Source organism: Podarcis gaigeae (genome assembly GCF_964106915.1).
Source record: "Podarcis gaigeae genome assembly, chromosome: 9".
NCBI classification, from domain to species: Eukaryota; Metazoa; Chordata; class Lepidosauria; order Squamata; family Lacertidae; genus Podarcis; species Podarcis gaigeae.
This window is the reverse complement of record NC_139685.1, coordinates 76,457,364-76,477,170: the sequence shown is the minus strand read 5'-3', so window position 1 is coordinate 76,477,170 and position 19,807 is coordinate 76,457,364. Positions and strand designations below refer to the sequence as shown.

At 48.0% G+C, this 19,807-nt stretch overlaps 1 protein-coding gene across 1 annotated transcript in view; it reads left to right on the top strand.

Moving 5' to 3' along the window:
- VPS16 (VPS16 core subunit of CORVET and HOPS complexes) overlaps positions 1-17,479 on the top strand; it is a 41,732-nt gene extending 24,253 nt beyond the window's left edge. Inside the window, exons 16-24 of the mRNA XM_083756467.1 lie at positions 601-735; positions 4,084-4,192; positions 5,448-5,545; positions 9,232-9,339; positions 9,921-9,998; positions 12,474-12,643; positions 13,169-13,265; positions 14,079-14,182; positions 16,705-17,479. Coding sequence (XP_083612593.1) covers positions 601-735; positions 4,084-4,192; positions 5,448-5,545; positions 9,232-9,339; positions 9,921-9,998; positions 12,474-12,643; positions 13,169-13,265; positions 14,079-14,182; positions 16,705-16,849 — 1,044 coding nt within the window. The 3' untranslated portion in view covers positions 16,850-17,479. The remainder of the gene's footprint in view (positions 1-600; positions 736-4,083; positions 4,193-5,447; positions 5,546-9,231; positions 9,340-9,920; positions 9,999-12,473; positions 12,644-13,168; positions 13,266-14,078; positions 14,183-16,704) is intronic.
- Positions 17,480-19,807: the final 2,328 nt, after the last annotated feature.

The following is a 19,807-nucleotide window of genomic DNA, read 5'->3' as shown; positions in this document are numbered from 1 at the left end:
AATACATAAAAGAGAATGAATGATAAATAAGAAAACATTAAAAACAAATCAGTCTTTTCATGACTTGCATTTCATTTACTTAATTTCCTGACCTCCTCACGCCCCCCTTTTTTTGTATTCCTGTTCACATGGTTAATTCAGCAAATCCTTACCCTCTTTGTTTTTATCTTAGTTTTGTATCTTAACATGTTTAACTTCATATTGTCATCTAGTTATCAATCCATTTTTACATATTCTTTTAACTTTGTTGCAAAAACCGTCTCAATTCAATCAATCCTACATCATTTTAACATTCATTAATTTTACAATGTTTCTGCAAATAGTCTTTAAGTTTCTTCCAATCTTCTTCCACCAACTCTTCTCCCTGGTCTCGGATTCTGCCAGTCATTTCCGCCAGTTCCATATAGTCTATCACTTTCATCTGCCATTCTTCCAAGGTGGGTAGATCTTGTGTCTTACACTTGGGATGTATGTTTCCCCCTTCTTTCTGAGACTTCGTGTTGATTTAAAACTGTTTCTAGCGTTATTGTAGCCCATCCTTCACAATAATAATAATAATGATGATGATGATAATACACTGTGTGTTTTCCAAATTCCCAGGTACAGCAGAAAGAGAAATCTGATGAGGAAGTAGCTCAGGCCATCAACCAGAAACTGGGCGATACCCCGGGCATCTCGTACTCAGAGATCGCTGCCCGGGCGTACGAATGCGGCCGGACAGAGCTGGCCATTAAGGTACGAGAGGAGGTGAACTGGCTGAGGTTGGGTGAGTCCTGATGAAGCGGGACCTGGAGGAATTTTACCCTTATGCTTTTCATATAATCATATAATCAGTTATTCCTATAATCAGTTATCAATATATTCACATATAACCAGAGATTTTTACAATGATTTTATAATCCATGTTTGAATCATGAAAGCCTCTGCTTAGCCTAACAGCAAAATGCTCAAAATCTGCAAAGTCTTAAATGAACTTTGTCCTAGTACCTTCTTCTTCTCTCTACAAGGGGGAAGCGATAAATCTGGTGTGCTGGCACATTCTCCCCCACCCCCCTTGTCCAGACAGTGAAACAGGAAAGTGCTAACCGCAAATGTCCTTAAATGAACAGATGGTCGCTTGGGAGTCACAGTTAAAGTTCCTTTTGCCTTAAGTTTCTATTCTTCTTGCAATAAATCTAGGGGAAAGGTTGGGGGATGTACAGGCTGAGAAAAGTTGGGAGAAGAACTCTTAGTATGGTCAGGAGCGAGGCTTGAATGCGCTCATTAGCTTATATTGCTTTCGCTCGCAATTATATTCAATTATGTCATGATCTGTGATGTATTTACTCAAGTATAAAAGCCTCTGGGCATCAACGCCCGGTCTTTGGAAAAGATTCCACTGGGTCAATTATTGCTCAGCAGTAAACCTCACCTTCTTTTTCTCCAACTGCTGTGTCTGTCAATTCTTGGACTACTTTGAATTGGTCACTGGTACCTATTAAAATCCTTGCAACACTGAGGCTCAGCTACACCTTGGTAAACCGTGGTGCATTGTGGGATAGGAACCGAGTGAGAGGCCAGTGTTGGATTTGTAAGATCTGCTCTGGGTGCTGACTCGTCTCTTGGCATTCACAGAACCGTACAGTTGGAAGGGACCCCCAGCGAGTAATCTAGTCCCACCTGCCACAAGACAGGAATCTCAGCATCTTGGATCTCTTCCAACAGCCACACCAATGTGATGTTCCAGACATCACAGTGGTATCTGAAGAAGCGTGCATGCACACGAAAGCTCATACTAATAACAAACTTAGTTGGTCTCTTAAGGTGCTACTGGAAGGAATTTTTTTATTTTACCATACGATAATCTTTATTGACATTGTCCCATACAGAACAACGAAATTGAAAAAATCTACATCAGACATTCAAAAATCCACAAGCCTGCTATCCCAGCTATCCCAGCCTGGTTAGCCCCCTAAAAACTCTGATACCCCATAATCGAATACAATATACAGTACTCCCATAGAGACTACCTTACACTGCGTTTAAAACCAAAATCGCATTTGGATAGAAACTGTTTCTGAGACGGCTAGTCCTAGTCTTTATAACCCTGGACCTTCTTCCAGAAGGCAGAAGCTGAAAGAGATCATTTCTGGGGTGCGCACTATCCTGCGCTATCTCTGCAGCTGTCTTATGGCACCTGGAAGCATAGATTTGATCCAAGGTGGGAAGAGGGCACCCAGTTATTCTCTCCGCAGTCTTTACAACCCTGGACAGCATTGTTTTTTCCCTGACGGTGCAGCTCCCAAACCACACACACAGACCATAAGTTAATACACTCTCCACACTACAATGGTTAAATGCCATCAGCAGGTCCTTTGATATATTATTTTTCCGGAGGATTCTCAGAAAATTTTGACTACGGCAGAACAACACGGCTACAACCTGTAACATGTTCAAGACAGTTTTCCGTGGTCAGAATGACAGATGCCCCCGAGGAACCTTTAAAAGTGGAGTCCACGGGCCTATCAATTAGGCGGCTGTTAGGCACCTTGGCTGTTGTCTTCCTAATAACAGTTTCTGGAAATGGCGGGAAGGGATATACAATAAAAATAATAATTTATTATTTATACTCCACCCTTCTGGCTGGGTTTCCCCAGCCACTCTGGGCAGCTCCCAACCAAATATTAAAAACATGACAAAAGATCAGACATTAAAAGCTTCCCTAAGCAGGGCTGCCTTCATATGTCTTTTAAAGATAAGATAGTCGCTTATTTCCTTCACATCTGAAGGGAGGGCGTTTCACAGGGTGGGCGCCACGACCGAGAAGGCCCTCTGTCTGGTTCCCTGTAACATCACTTCTCGCAATGAGGGAACCGCCAGAAGGCCGTCGGCACTGCCCCTCAGTGTCCGGGCAGAACAATGGAGGTGGAGATGCTCCTTCAGGTCTACTGGGCCTTTGAGAGGCTGTTTAGGGGTTTAAAGGTCAACACGAACACTTTGACTTGTGCTCGGAAACGTACTGGGAGCCAATGTAGGTCTTTCAGGACCAGGGTTATATTGTCTTGGTGGGCACTTCCAGTCACCAGTCTAGCTGCTGCATTGCTTTTGTGAGAGTTGCTTTTGTGCTCGGATCATAGCTGTCAACGTTTTCCCTTTTTTAAGGGAAATTCCCTTATTCCAAATAGGATTCCTCACAAGAAAAGGGAAAAGTTGACAGCAATGGCTTGGATCCTGCTTGCTGGTTTCCCACAGACAACCGTTCAGGCCCTGTGAGAATAGGATGCTGGAGTAGGTGGGCCATTGGCCTGATCTTGCAGGCTTTCTTCAGGCTTACAGGCTTATTATATAGATTCATTCCTTCGCCTTAGCTTTACACATGCGTAGAAAATCAAATCCAGTTCCCTGTGGGGTCGGTTAGGCTGAGAGGCTCAAGGCCACCCAGTGAACTTCATGGCTGAGCGAGGATGTGAACCTGGCTCTTTCCCAGATCCGAGTCCGATACTCTAACCTCCACGGCAGGGACACGGGTGGCGCTGTGGGTTAAACCACAGAGCCCAGGACTTGCTGATCAGAAGGTCAGCGGTTTGAATCCCCGCGACAGGGTGAGCACCCATTGCTCAGTCCCTGCTCCTGCCAGCCTAGCACGTCAAAAAAGTGCAAGTAGATAAATAGGTACCGCTCCGGCGGGAAGGTAAATGGCGTTTCTGTGCGCTGCTCTGATTCGCCAGAAGCGGCTTAGTCATGCTGCCACATGACCCGGAAGCTGTACGCCGGCTCCCTTGGCCAGTAAAGTGAGATGAGCGCCGCAACCCCAGAGTCGGCCACAACTGGACCTAATGGTCAGGGGTCCCTCTATCTTTAACCTCCATGGCACACTGGCAGGTGGGGCTGGCTGCCTCCACACCATTCCTGCCTTTTGCAACTGCTAGTACCAATTCTGGTCCCCCAAAATGTTAGTTGCATTTAGCTGAGATTCCTGCATTTCCTGGGGCTGGACTAGATGACCATGCGGGGTCCCTTCCTACGATTCTGTGATTCTATGAAGTCTATGAAATAATAATGCAGTACAGTGCAGCACCCGGTAACCTTTGTGTTTGCTTGCAGCTGCTGGAGTACGAGCCCCGGTCTGGGAAGCAGGTGCCTCTGCTGCTGAAGATGAAGAGGAGCCAACTGGCGCTTAGCAAGGCCATTGAGAGCGGAGACACCGACTTGGGTAAAGCGGAGACACACATTCCCTGTCTTGCCTGCCTCCCTGCCTCACCGCGAAGGGCAGTACAGTGGTACCTCTGTACCTGATGTTTTCATTCCCCCAAAAGTTTTTTATTTGAGTTTCCATTGAAATGAGGCTACATTTTAATGTTTTAATGTTCTATTTTAAATTTGTTTTTAAGTTGTATTTCAATCAGTTTGTTTTTATATCGGTTGTTAGCCGCCCTGAGCCTGGTCTTGGCTGGGGAGGGTGGTGTATAAATTATTATTAGTAGTAGTAGTAGTAGTAGTAGTAGTACCTTGGGTTAAGAACTTAATTCATTCTGGAGGTCCATTATTAACCTGAAACTGTTCTTAACCTGAGGTACCACTTTAGCTAATGGGTCCTCTCGCTGAAGCCGCCACGCGATTTCTGTTCTCATCCAGAAGGAAAGTTCTTAACCCGAGGTACGATTTCTGGGTTAGCGGAGTCTGTAACCTGAAGCGTCTGTAACCTGAGGTACCACTGTAGCTGTGGCAGGGGACACTTTGCGCTCCTTCCAGGCTAATTAACAACAACAACAACAACAACAACAACAACAACATATTATACCCTGCCCATCTGGCTGGACTTCCCCAGCCACTCTGAGCGGCTCACAACAGAATATTAAAAACACAATAAAACATCAAACATTTAAAAGTTCCCTAAACAGGGCTGCCTTCAGATGTCTTCTAAAAGTCAGATAGTTGTTTATTTCCTTGACATCTGATGGGAAGGCGTTCCACAGGGCGGGCGCCACCACCAAGAAGGCCCTCTGCCTGGTTCCCTGTAGCTTGGCTTCTCGCAGGGAGGGAACCGCCAGAAGGCCCTCGGAGGAGGACCTCAGCGTCTGGGCTGAACAATGGGGGTGGAGACACTCCTTCAGGTATCCTGGGCTTTAAAGGGCTTTAAAGGTCAGCACCAACACTTTGAATTGTGCTCGGAAACATACCGGGAGCCAATGTAGGTCTTTCAGGATCAGTGTTATATGGTCTTGGCGGCCGCTCCAAGTCACCAGTCTAGCTGCCGCATTCTGGATTAGTTGTAGTTTCCGGGTCACCTTCAAAGGTTTGTCCATCTTTGGTCCTCATCCTGCACCTGTGACTCCTAGATGCTGTTGGCGTGTGCAGAGAGTCCCTTGGTTAGGTTCTGTAAATTAGGTATAATATCGCTCAAGGGGGTCTTTGCTTCAGGGCTCATTGCTCTCCATCTAACCGGCCTCTCTCTTCTTCGTCCCCAGTTTACACGGTTGTCTTGCACCTGAAGAATGAGCTGAACCGCGGCGCCTTCTTCATGACTCTGCAGAACCAGCCGGTGGCTTTGAGCCTCTATCGCCAGGTGAGGTTTGGAGGCACACCTGTTGCAGGGGGCGGTGGCATGCGGATGCATTTGCAGGTGTGCCTGGAGGGCTGAATTCGGCTGCGAAACACATCCCAGGCCCTGCCTCGAGACTAAGGAAAGGGAGAGGTCTGGAAGCCGAGAAGGATCGGGGCCGCAGGTCAGGAGCAGAGCACGGAATTTGCAGTAATTGACAGTGCAGGATTCAACCCCCAGGCTCTGCATTTAAACATGAGGGCCGGAAGAAGCCTGTGAGGGGCTGGATACGCTGGCCACTCCTGTCAGTTTGCAAATCTAGGAAGAGGTTAGTAATAATAATGATTTATTATTTATACTCCACCCATCTGGCTGAAGTTCCCAAGCCACCCTAGGCAGCTTAAAGCATACCTAAAAACACCTGGCTTGAGAGCAGTACATGTGAAAAAGATCTAGGAGTCTTGGTTGACCACAGACTTGACATGAGCCAACAGTGTGACACAGCAGCTAAAAAAGCCAATGCAATTCTGGGCTGCATCAATAGGAGTACAGCATCTAGATCAAGGGAAGTAATAGTGCCACTGTATTCTGCTCTGGTCAGACCTCACCTGGAGTACTGTGTCCAGTTCTGGGCATCACAGTTCAAGAAGAACACTGACAAACTGGAACGTGTCCAGAGGAGGGCAACCAAAAGGGTCAAAGGCCTGGAAACGATGCCTTATGAGGAACGGCTAAGGGAGCTGGGCATGTTTAGCCTGGAGAAGAGGAGGTTAAGGGGTGATATGATAGCTATTGTCAGGGAACTGCCATCGGAGCTAGAGGTGGAGGGAAGGCTCCAGAGGGATGCCAGAGAGGGTCCCAGCAGGGAAAGAGGCAGCCCATCTGCTGGGGAAGGAAATCAGCGTAACACCAGGGGTGAAGGGGGGCAGATGGGGGAATCGGAGAGGAGGCTCCAGGACTCTTCACCGGAGACCAGCGGGGAGAGCACGGGTGCTCCGCTGCCCATGCCCTCCCTGCGCAGAAGACTTCCGCGCAGGGAGAGTAGGAGGAGACTTGGCATCAAAGAACTTTTTTGCTGGAAGAAGTTCAAGAAACGCCCACTGACGGATTCTGCCAGCGACTGAAACAGCCACGAAGTGAAGGGCTGTCCAGACAGAAAGGGTTCAACCAGGTAACCTAGCCAGGAGTGGCGGCAACTTACGCACGAGCAACCCCTAGAACCATTACAGCCATGTTCAAATATATAAAAGGATGTCACATAGAGGAGGGAGAAAGGTTGTTTTCTGCTGCTCCAGAGAAGCGGACACGGAGCAATGGATCCAAACTACAAGTAAGAAGATTCCACCTAAACATTAGGAAGAATTTCCTGACAGTAAGAGCTGTTTGACAGTGGAATTTGCTGCCAAGGAGTGTGGTGGAGTCTCCTTCTTTGGAGGTCTTTAAGCAGAGGCTTGACAACCATATGTCAGGAGTGCTCTGATGGTGTTTCCTGCTTGGCAGGGGGTTGGACTCGATGGCCCTTGTGGTCTCTTCCAACTCTATGATTCTATGATTCTATAATAAAAATATTATGGGTCATTTTAATGTTGAGGATGATGATAGCAGGAAAAAACATGCAGAGCTACTTGCCGGACAACTTCAGGCTTCAACGGCAAGACAGTTTACAAATCTCGACTCACATATATATTTTCATAATTAAAATTGGGGTGTAAATTGTTGATGACGATGATAATTGATGAGTGAAAATTGTAACAGTAAGTCATGACAACGATAAGAGATACTGTGTTGGAACAGCTAGGAAGGAAGACGAGGAGTTCAGGGGTTTAAAAAATAATAATTTTATAAATTGTGTGTGTTGGTTTCTCAATTTGATCCCTTTACATGGTTTTGTATGTGTTGTGGTACCGCAGTGGCCTGAATATAATCCACACCCAAATATATGCTACACCTTTAAAATTTGGGAGAGAAAAAAAGACAATACCCAAATATAAGCCGCTTCTTTAAAATTCTGCAGGCACTCACAACCGTTCCGTTTTACCATATGTCTGTTTCAGCGGCGATATCGTAAAAGCCCGTTTTTGTAAGGTCGCGAATTTCAGCCGCACTTTAACCTTTCACAGACAGAATTTGGAAAAAAAGTGTGGCTTATATTCAGGCCAAAATGGTATTTTATGCATTGCAACTTGCAGTTATTTTCATTGATCATAGTTTAGTAATTATGCATTGTAATGGTTAAGAGTGAATTTCTGTTTAATTATTTTTTGCTGATGTTTTGAGAGTTAATTTTATTCTAATAGATTATTGAATATTACTATATTTGATATAAGTCGTTCCATTTTAAACTTGTGTTTTATTACGACCTGCTGTATTGGATCAGATAATTATTGTCGGCATGCAGAGGGTCGCAAGGCCAGCTGGCTAGCCTGAGCTGGGTCGTCTCCTTCCAGCCGTCCCGCTACGAAGACCCATCGACCTCTGCTCCGACATAAATGAGTTACCCATGCTTCACAGCCAGGGCACGCTATATCAGCAGAGCAAAGTGTGCAAACAGAATAGGCGTGAGGCTTGTGGAAGCATACTACAACTACGGATTTAGTAATCATAAATCAGGACAAAGAAACATGTCGTCTCTTGCTTTTCCTTCTTGGCGAAAGAATGTCTAAAGCAAAGGCTATACACAAACGGAAGTTCCCAGCAGACTGTGCTGGAAAGTAAACAGACATGGGACATGCCACAGTTCCATGTCTGTAACTAAAGGTGGAATGGAATTTCCCAACATCTATAAGGTGTGAGTTCTTTGTTGTATATTGCTGTAAACCGCCTTCTGTAAAATAGTATAGAAAGGCGGTTTGCTAATTAAAAGTCAAATGAATTGGTTTTTTTAAAAAAAAAAACAAAGTTACAGTTTTTTTGAAGTGGTTGCTTAAAGTGAAGATGCTGGAAAACCTAGGAATTGAATTCGGAGCACTTGCACCCGGAAGGATGGTCTTTTCCCCTCAATTGCCACCTTGCTCTGTGTTACTCAGATTGTTTCTCATTGCATCCTCCCACCAAGCCTGCGAGGTGGGCCCTGGATTCACATACCCATTGCCTTTTAAACAGTGCGTGTTTCTGTTGTGCATTTGTGTGTTTTTTATACAGTCATATCTTGGGTTAAATGTGCTTCAGGTTGAGTGTTTTCAAGTTACGCTCCACAGCGACCCAGAAGTAGCAGAACGTGTTACTTCTGGGTTTCACCGCATGCGCAGACGCTCAAAGTGACGTCACGCGCGGAAGCGGCGAATCATGACCTGCAGGCGCAGGTTGCATATGTTTCAGGATGCGAACGGGGCTCCAGAACGGATCCTGTTCGCATCCAGAGCTACCACTGTACAGTGGTACCTCGGGTTAAGAACTTAATTCGTTCTGGAGGTCTGTTCTTAACCTGAAACTGTTATTAACCTGAAGCACCACTTTAGCTAATGGGGCTCTGCGCCGCCGGTGCACGATTTCTGTTCTCATTCTGAAGCAAAGTTCTTAACCTGAGGTACTATTTCTAGGTTAGCGGAGTCTGTAACCTGAAGCGTATGTAACCCGAGGTACCACTGTATTGTAAACCACCCTGTGACTCTCGGATGAAGGCCGGTATAGGACATGATAGATAGATAGATAGATAGATAGATAGATAGATAGATAGATAGATATTTAATCCTTGACTTGCTTGTCCCCAGTTCTGCAAATACCAAGAGCTAGATACGCTCAAAGACCTCTACAACCAAGACGATGACCACCAGGAGTTGGGCAACTTCCACGTGCGTGCCAGCTATGCCAGCGATAAGGTAAGGAGCTCCCGGGAGACTGGCAGGGAGAAAAGGGTGTCCAGGGAGGATGGCAAATCTAGATTTATATAGTTTGGGCAGCGTCTGCTCAACGTTTGTGTGGCGCGAGCCTGGTGGACTGTGCAGTAAACTGTGCAACCTGAGAACCTTTTGGCTTTCATTTTGGAAGCCCAAAATGCTGCCCCATGCATTCCAACTTTCTGGCCCATAATAAGGCTGCTGTGAGCAATGGGTGGAGTGGGATTCGGGGAGGGAAGTTGGTGTTGAATTTAAGCCAGTGGTCGCCCATGTGAAAAAGAATAAAACAGGGAAATGTATGCTGATTAAGGAAGTTTGCACACAGTTAACACGGGTCGCAGGACTTGTTTCTCTGCGCAGAACTGTCCTACATATATCTTTCAGTCTCCAGAGCTCTGAGATTGCAGGGAAAAGGCAGATTATTCATACAGGTCCAGTCCCCATCAAGGAAGCAACAGGTTCCATTATTGTTCCTAGCCCAACAGCTGTATATTCTGGAGCAGACATGGCCATTTTTCTTTGCCTGTATTAAAACGCGCAAGGGGTTCTTTTTTCCTCCACAGCAGATCGATGGGAGGGTGGCCAGTTTGCAGAACGCAGTGGATGAGTACTACAAAGCCAAGAACGAGTTTGCAGCCAAGGTGAGTTCATGAAGAAGCATCTCTTGTGTGTCAGGACCATCAGAAGAAGCTGCTGGGTCAAGCCAGTGGCCCATGTCCTGCCCAGCATCCTGTTTTCATAGGGGCTGACCAGATTGCAGGATCTGAGCACAAGAGCTCGAGCACAACCATCCTGGCTAGTAGCCATCGATAGTCCTCTTCTTTTCCCTGAATTTGTCCAGTCCTCTTTTAAAACTACCTGACTCAGTGGCCACCCTGCTTCCTGTGGCAGGGAGTTCCATAGTTGTTTTTTTTTTAAAAAAATTAAATCATTTTTTCAATACAAACAGCAACCGCATACAACAAAAACCATAATAACGCTAATAACACAATTTGACAAGACAGATTTGAATACTGATATACCTATGAGTACTGGTACACGGGTGGCGCTGTGGGTTAAACCACAGAGCCTAGGACTTGCTGATCAGAAGGTTGGCGGTTCGAATCCCCGCGACGGGGTGAGCTCCTGTTGCTTGGTCCCTGCTCCTGCCAACCTAGCAATTTGAAAGCATGTCAAAAGTAGATAAATAGGTACCGCTCCGGCGGGAAGGTAAACGGCATTTGGTTTTCTGCTCTGGTTCACCAGAAGTGGCTTAGTCATGCTGGCCACATGACCCGGAAGCTGTACGCCGGCTCCCTCGGCCAATAAAGCGAGAGGAGTGCCGCAACCCCAGAGTCAGCCACGACTGGACCTAATGGTCAGGGGTCCCTTTACCTTTACCTTTATACCTATGACTGCACCCTTTTAACAGTATTTCCCCATCTCTCCTCCCCCTACTTCCCACCACTGTCCCCCTTATCGCTTAAATATTCCTTCCAGATTTCTTCATATTTATCCATTCTTAATTTGCGTCAGCATGCAATTCGCTCGTATGTAGCTAATCTGTCCATATTATCAATCCATGTGCTCAATGGGATCTTTTTGTGGCTCTTCCAATTCATCAAAACAAGTTTTTTTGCTTCTAATATGGCATGGTACATCCATTTTTGTGACCCCTTTTAATCTCCCACATTTCCGGAATATAATTTAGAATTAAATTCAGTTCCTCTAAATAACAATTTCTTTTTATTGCTCATGCTATAAATATCCTTACCTCGCACCAAAATGATCTTATCACTGGGCAGTTAATCATCATACATGTACCAAGTCCACATTTTTACTCCCACATCTCCAGCAGTTGCCTGCACTTGTTATTTTCTTCTGGTATAGTTTTGCTGGACTCTGAATATTATTTTCTGTTGAATTAGTCTTAGTCTTAGATCCATAGAGGCTATTTCTGTTGATTTTATACATGACTCCCGTAGTCTAACTCTGCACTGCACAAATAAATACTTTCTTTTATCCATCCTGAATCTTCCAGCACTCAGCTTCGTGAGTTCTGGTGTCAAGGCAGAGGGAGAAAAGCTTTTCTCTTTGCGCTCCCTCCATGCCATGCACAATTCACAAAAGTCCCCTTACTCTCCTTTTCTCTAAACCAGGGTTTCCCACACTTGAGTCTCCCAACTCTCTTTGGACTACAGTTCCCAGCATCCCTGACCGCTGGTCATGGGAGTTGTAGTCCAGAAACAGCTGGAGACCCAAGTGTGGGAAACCCTGCTGTAAAATGAATGAAAAGGGCGGAGGAGAGGTTGTCTGCATGGAGGCACAGTCTCATATTGTTTGGAGAACACCCTGGAGAGGAGGGGACTTAGCCAGCTGTGGGGCACCGCGGACCTTCAGTCTCAGCATCTGCTTCGTGGGGACAAGACCCACCAGAGATGAGTTCCCGTGCTCCTTAGGCTTGGCACTCAAGATCCTAATAGAGTATTTTTTGCTCTATAGGACGCACCGGACCATAGGACGCACCTTGTTTTAGAGGGGGAGAACAAGGGGAAAAAATTCTCCCCCTCTCTGCTCAGCGCCCCTTCACCAAAGTGGCAGAAGAAACGGAGCCCCTTCCATTTCTCTTCCCGCTTGGCTGTAGGGGCGCTGCGCAGCTCTCCCTCTCTGCTGAATCCGGGAGAGTCTTGCTCTCCTGGCTTCAGCAAAAGGAACCCGAAGCTTGCAGAGCGCAGCGGGAACTCGCGCTGCTCTCCGCAGGCTTCATGCGGCTATCCCTGAAGCCTGGAGAGCGAGAGGGGTTGGTGCGCACCAACCCCTCTCGCTCTCCAGGCTTCAGCGAAAGCAACGCGAAGCTCCCTCTGCACTTCGGAGGCTTCGCGTTGCTATCGCTGAAGCCAAGGAGCCTGCATTTGCTCCATAGGGCACACACACATTTCCCCTTGATTTTTGGAGTGCGTCCTATGGAGCAAAAAATACGGTAATTCCACTTGCTTCCTATGCTTGACTGCTGGCTCTCTCCTGTTGCCCCTGAAGGGAATGCAGCCCTCAAACTGAAAAAGGCCTGGATGTCCCTTTGTCTGTCCGCCTGCAGCGTCCTCTAAGTCTTCCTCTCTCTTCTCACCTTCCCTTTCCAGGCCACCGAAGACCAGATCAAGCTCCTCCGCAGCCAGCGGCGCCTCCAGGCCGACTTTGACAAGCCCTACCTGGATGAGTCCCTCCACGACACCGTCTACAACCTCATCCTAGAGGGGAACCACAAGCGAGCGGAGCAGTTCTACCGCGACTTCAAGATCCCCGACAAACGGTCAGGGCGGCGTGAGGAGTGGCCAGGAAGGAGCAGGGATTCCCTGCCCCAGAGATCTAGAGTGACACGGGATGGTTAAGTGGGGAAAGCACCCCAAATACAGTCGGCCCGGTTCCCCACTCCTCCACCGTACAGCCAAGCCCCATAATCTGGGGCAGGGATTTGGGGAACCGGCCTTCCCCCAGGGCGCTCTCTCCAGGCCACACCCCTTGCTGCCCCCCCTAGAGTGTTTTAACTGGGCTGGGATGGGCCCTTGAATGCTGGTCCCGCCTCCTCCTTGCCTGGGGGTATGCTGGGCCCAGGGGTAAGGAAGTTTTCTACTGACTGGAGCAAACATCCTTCTGCAAGTCCACTCTAGGAAAACAAGGAATGTTGTACTTGACTGCTACTTATGTATCACATCCCACAGACTGGAGGGCCAACTTTTCTCAGATCCTTGAGGACCGCTCTCCCCCAATACACACACACTTTTCTTGGTCTGGCCAGCATGGCAGTTGTGACGCTCTCCCCTTGTTGCACTGTTAGGTTCTGGTGGCTGAAGATCAACGCCTTGGCTGAGCAAGGAGACTGGGAAGAGCTGGAGAAGTTCTCCAAGTCCAAGAAGTCCCCCATTGGATACCTGGTAAGGAAGGACCTTGGAGGGGGCAGGAAACTGTCCAAGCACGGGAGCCCAGTCTTGCTCAGTGATTTCCTGGGCACCAGCCTTGGGGGTGTTTTAGTTGAGATTCCTGCATCGCCAGGGATTGTGCTAGACAAATGAAGCGTTCCCAAAGCAAAGGAAGGATTGGACTCTGATTAATAGAATACACGCGACGCTTGACCAGCAAGATTCTGGGAGGGGTGCGTATAATAATCGGCCCAGGTCGTTTTATTCACAAAAGAACTTTTTACACAATGTTTGTAAGAACCAATCAGATTTCCTCTGAGCATTTCAAAAGCCGCACGTGGAACAAAGTCAGATCAAAAGAAATTCTTTTAACTACAAAGAGCATGCATATATATCTTAGAGTGCCATATTTTTCGCCCTATAAGACACACCAGACCATAAGACGCACCTAGTTTTTGGAGGAGGAAAACAAGAAAAAAAATATTCTGAATCCCAGAAGCCAGAACAGTAAGAGGGATCTGGCTTCTGGGATAGCTGCGCAAAGCCTCTCCCAGGCACGGGCTTCCTGCCAACTGTATGATTCTGTGAACCTTGAATGCGTAAAGAAAGGATAAAATGATGCACCTACACGAGAACAGGAACCACTCCCAAAATATAATTATGAACGAGCCTCTTACAGCTGTACCATAAGAATGGATACAGAGAGCACACGGCCCTCCAGAGGCTGCCTAGAAAAGGAGTGTGGCCCTGGGGTCCCCCGCATTTATGGTGCTCGCTTTGGGACACTTGCATTGTGTTGACGGTGTGGGGTTGTTGTTTTTTTGGCAGCCTTTTGTCGAGATCAGCATGAAGCACCACAACCGCCACGAAGCGAAGAAGTACGCCCCCCGCGTTGCCCCAGAGCAGAGGGTGAAAGCCTTCCTTCTGGTAGGGTACGTATCTGGCCTGGTGGGGAATGTCTCTGCCCCATAGGAGTGGGCTTGACTCACTTGCTCCAGGCACCTTTTGGGCTGGAGGCAGAGAGGAGGGCAATCAAAGATGATCGGGGGTCTGGAAACCCAGCTGTATGAGGAACGGTTGAAGGAGCTGGGGATGTTTAGCCTGGGAGAGAAGAGACTGAGAGGAGATATCGTCAGATATCTCAAGGGCTGTCACATGGAAGAGGGAACAAGCTTGTTTTCTCCTGCTCCAGAGAGTAATAATAAATAATAATATTTTTTTCTTTATACCCGGTTCAGAAAACCGGGCTCAGGGCGGCTAACACTTAATTGATGCAACAAAAAACGGCATTAAATACAGTATAAAACATGACTAACAATAAATTCAGAATTCAAAAATCAGTTTAGGGGGGAAATCCATCCAATAAACATTAGATGATCACCAAGGTTGGCTGGCTAAATGAGTCCTATTTGGGCCAGCGAGGAGACCAGGGGAGAATTAGCTGTGGGATCCCAGAGCGGGTAATCTTCAGAAAAATGGAAAGAAGGGGAATAAAAGATCAGGCTAAGTTCAAATGGAAAGCCAGGCAGAATAGCTCTGTCTTACAGGCCCTGAGGAAGGAGGTTAAATCCTGCAGGGCCCTGGTCTCCTGGGACAGAGCATCCCACCAGGTCGGAGCCATCACTGAGAAGGCCCTGGCCCTGGTGGAGGATAGACTTCCTTAGTGCCTGGGACCTCTAAACTATGGTTATTCATGGACCTTAAGGTCCTTTGCGGGGCAGACCAGGAGAGGCAGTCCCGTAAATACGAGGGTAGGACTTGAAGCAATGGCTTCAAGTTACAAGGAATGAGATTCCAGCTGTCATGGATGCTTTAACTGAGATTCCCACAATGCAGGGGGTTGAACTAGATGACCCCTGGAACCCTTTCCAACTTGATGTTTCTATTAAGATTCTGCCTGCCGCAGTACATGCATCCAGCCAACGAGGAAAGCATCCCTTTTAACAGCATGCAGACTTATTTTTATCCATTTATCACATTTTTATACCACCGTTATCTTGCAAGGATCTCAAGGTGGCGGATATAGCTCTCCTCCTCCTCATTTCATCCTCACAACAGCTCTGTGAGGTAGGTTAGGCCGAGAGACCGACGGGCCCAAGGTCACCCAGCAAGCTTCTGGGCTGAGTGGGGATTCGAACCCTGGTCTCCCAGGTCTGAGTCCAGCGCTCTAACCATTACGCCACACTGGCTCACTTAGGACTTAACAGGAAGTCCCCTGTAATTGGGGAACTGCCCTCGGAATGAAACCCACTGTGAGATCAGGCCGAGACATCTGAAGGCAGCCCTGTGTAGGGAATTCTTTAATGTTTGACGTTTTAGTTTGCTTTTATATTTGTGGGATGCGGCCCAGAGTGGCTGGGGCAACTGAGTCAGATAGGTGGGGCCTTGAAGACCCATCTTTAAAAGCCCTTTAAAGCCCTAAGTGGCCTCGGTCTGGTATACCTGAAGGAGGGTCTCCACCCGCATCTGAGGTCCACCTCTGAGGGCCTTCTGGCGGTTCCCTTGCTGCGAGAAGCCAAGTTACAGGGAACCAGGCAGAGGGCCTTCTTGGTGGTGGCACTCGCCCTGTGGAACGCCCTCTCACCAGATGTCAAAGAGAAAAATAACTAATGCCTTCAGGTGTCTTCTAAAAGTCAGGTAGTTGCTTATTTCCTTGACATCTGGTGGGATGGCTTTCCACAGGGCGGGTGCCACCACCGAGAAGGCCTTCTGCCTGGTTCCATGTAACTTGGCTTCTCGCAGGGAGGGAACCGCCAGAAGGCCCTCGGCACTGGACCTTAGCGTTCGGGCTGAACGATGGGGGTGGAGACGCTCCTTCAGTTCTACAGGGCCAGAGCTGTTTAGGGTTCTAAAGGTCAGCACCAACACTCAGAATTGTGCTTGGAAACATACTGGGAGCCAGCGTAGATCCTTTAGGGCCAGTGTTATATGATCTCACCCCTAGTGCCCACTACCCTATAAAAATCATTATTCAGAAGGGTAGTTTGCGCAGCCCCCTAAGAAAGATAATAAAATTCTACACACTAACAATTTAACTGCACGCTCATCCGGATCCAACTGAAACTGTTAAGTTTAGTCAACAAAATGGATGAACTTGAGCCAGTGATAACAGCTTTTCAAAGTCTGATAGTTAATTACACCCACAGTGCCCCTTTGCCACCGCACCCTTGCTTCTGAGCGAGCAGCCCAGGCCATCCCTTCCCGGGGTACAGAATCACCCAATTTGGGAACCTCTGGTTTAAATTAGGATTTTAGTGCCTGCCTTATTAATGTGGATTTTCTCAGCAGCTTGATGGAGCGTTTTTCTTGGAAAGAGCACAGGCTATGAACTCTGATGAAATAACTAAGCAAATGAATTTTAAAACGTGCGATTCCGTTGGTTTTAGCAGGCATTTCCGCCCTGCCCTCTCCTTGTTTGTTTGTTTACTTATTCTCCACCCATTTTTCATGGCAGGGACTTGAGCCAGGCTTCCGACGCAGCCATCGAACGGAAGAATGAGGCAGAGATGAACCTCATCCTCTCGAAGTGCACGGCGGCCGCAGACGCTTCTGTCGTTGCCAAGATCAACCTCGCCAAAGCTCAGCTTGGAAAGAAATAGGGGGCTCCCCACCTTCCCCCCCTCACCTTGCAGCTCCCTCTTGGCTGAAGGAGTTGGGTGCAGGGGGTCAGTTTTGGACATCCCCTGTACAGGGGGCATCAGCCCAGCTTTGGTGCAGAAGCACCATCCAGTGTTAGCCTTTTGCAAGGAGAAAAGAGCCAGGCTCCTTGCATTGGCCGTGGGTGAGTTTTCAGACGCACAAGGCAATTTCCCCCTTCCTTCCTTCCTCTGGATTTGATGCTCCTGGATTCCAGTTGGTTTGGAAGAGAGAAGGAGTCGCACGTGCAAACAAGGAATCCCAAACTCTCTCTTCCCAACCTTCCTTATCAAATGCTTTTTCAATTGTGCTCTGCAAAACAGCCGGCTCTTGGGCTCCTCTCTTGGGCTGTTTGTTTAAGAGGGGGAATGATTCCGTTTTCAGAGAGGAAGTTTGCTCGCCCGGATCCTGAACTGCCTCTCTCTCTCTGTGTGGACGTGGTTTTGGGGGTTGCAGTCCACGAGTTTGTCGCTGTTACTGCCTGCATAACCATAATGCCGTCTTCGTTTTATTTAATCCCCTTGTGAATTTGTAAAGTGGGAAGAATCTTGAGGGAACGAAAGGATCGTATGAATAAACAACAGCTGCTCACATCGTGATGACATTTGCTTCTTCCATTCTCGATTGGGCCTCTGATCCTGCCCGCTCCCTGCGTTTATGGTATTTTAGGTAAACTGGGATAATTCCGTGGACTGTTTTATTATTATTATTGATTATCCTCCACAATGGCTCGGCTCTGCCTCCAGGGTCAGAGGCGGCAATGGAAACCGCAGGAGGGGAGAGACATGGCTTGTGGTCGGATCCTGCTTGCAGGCTTCCCACAAACATCTGGCTGGCCACTGTGAGAACAGGATGCCATTGGCCTGATCCTGCAGGCTCTCCTTACGTTAAGCTTGCAGTCCACCAGTCCCACCCGCCTCTCCCCACAAGGATACTGGATGCACTGCTCCACGTCCCCAGCCACAAGGAGGCGCCATTCCCACGCCATCCCCCCAGTGCATAATTTGCTTCGGAAATGGGTACAGTGTTGAGAGACAAAGGAGGTTTCTCTCCCCCCCCCCCCCCCCGCCATTGAGTGTTACAATAATAATAATAATATCTTTATTGTCATTGCCCCCTCTCGGGGACAACGAAATTACTTGGCTGCTCCATCCACCCAGGTAGGGCACTCCACTCAAAATCAGAACAACTATAAAAACACTAATTAAAACAATACAGTATAATACAGCAAGGAAGATTAGATGACTTTCAAAGTCCAGGCTTCCCATTAAGGGCCGAGATTGCTCTGGAGAAGAAGCTGTTCTTGAGACGGCTCGTTCTTGTCTTCATCGTCCTGTATCTCCGTCCCGATGGCAGGAGCTCGAAGAGACAGTGACCAGGATGCGATGGATCTTTTACTATGTCCAGTGCCTTCCTCTGGCACCTTGTGGCATAAATCTGCTCTAAGGTGGAGAGTGGGCAGCCAACAATGCTCTCTGCTGCCTTCACAACTCTGCACAACCCCATCCTGTCCTGGGTAGTACAGCTTCCGTACCACACACATAAGCCATAAGTGAGCACGCTCTCAATGGCACAGTGATAGAAGGCAAGCAGCAGTTTCTGCGGAAGATGGTTTTTCCTTAGAATTCTCAAAAAGTACAGCCTCTGCTGCGCCTTCTTCACAAGCCCCCTTGTGTTGACACTCCAGGACAGATCCTCTTGTAACTCAATACCCAAAAATCTGAACGTTGTTACCCTCTCCACACAGACCCCATCAATCAAAAGTGGCTGGACATTGCTCTTCTGTCTCCTGAAGTCCACCACAAGCTAAAATAAAACTGGGGGGCTGGTCCCACAGATGGCACACGTGCTTCCAACTCTGGTTGGCATCTGTCTCGGCGGCGGTGGGGGTGTCAACTGGAATTAAATATTGAGAAGAAGAGGAGTTTGGATTTGATATCCCGCCTTTCACTCCCTTTAAGGAGTCTCAAAGCGGCTAACATTCTCCTTTCCCTTCCTCCCCCACAACAAACACTCTGTGGGGTGTGTGGGGCTGAGAGACTTCAAAGAAGTGTGACTGGCCCAAGGTCACCCAGCAGCTGCTTGTGGAGGAGTGGAGACTCGAACCCGGTCCCCCAGATTACGAGACTACCACTCTTAACCACTACACCACACTGGCTCTGGGGGGGGGGCAGGAAAGCAACACCCATCATCATACAAGACAGGGCACATGCAAACTATTTGAATGACAACGTCCATCAACTTGGGAAGTGGGGGGCAAATATTTTATCGGGGGGGGGGGTGGCTGAAGGGACCCCGGCCACTAGGAGTTGGCGGTGTTAACGGAGAAATCTGAGGGCTCCCTTGGACAAAAAAACAAGGACACCAGCCAGGAATCCCAGAGCAAAACAGCAGCCAGTAGGCTTGGCCTTTATTGAAGACTGTCGCCACAGGACTCCCACCTGCCACCAGGTGGAACAAGATGGAAGCCCTGAACAAAAGAGCCCCCAAACTTTTATTAGCTGCTAATCCCCATGTTACACGCCCCCCTCCCAAACTACATCATGGTTACATCATGGAAGTGGAGGTCTGGTGGCAGTAATCTGAGCATCCTGGACCCTGCCCCATGGTTCTCCTTGCCCTCCACCAAACACCTATCAAGTGTAACAAAAGGGATATTTACATTTCCCTGTTTCCCAGCCAAGTGAATCACACCCTTTTGTCTTCATCTGGGGTTGTTATTTCTGGAATGGCTACCTGTCTGGCACTCAGGTATCAGGAGGCCAGGAATTACCACCCAGGCAGAGGGGCTGCTGAGGAGCTGAGCTCACAGGTCTATATGAATTCCTGAAGTTTTCCCTGTGAGCCAGTACATAGAGACATTGATCAGTGAATTCTTACATTTGGTATCGTGCAGCAGAGGCCCTGTGAATAGATAGGAA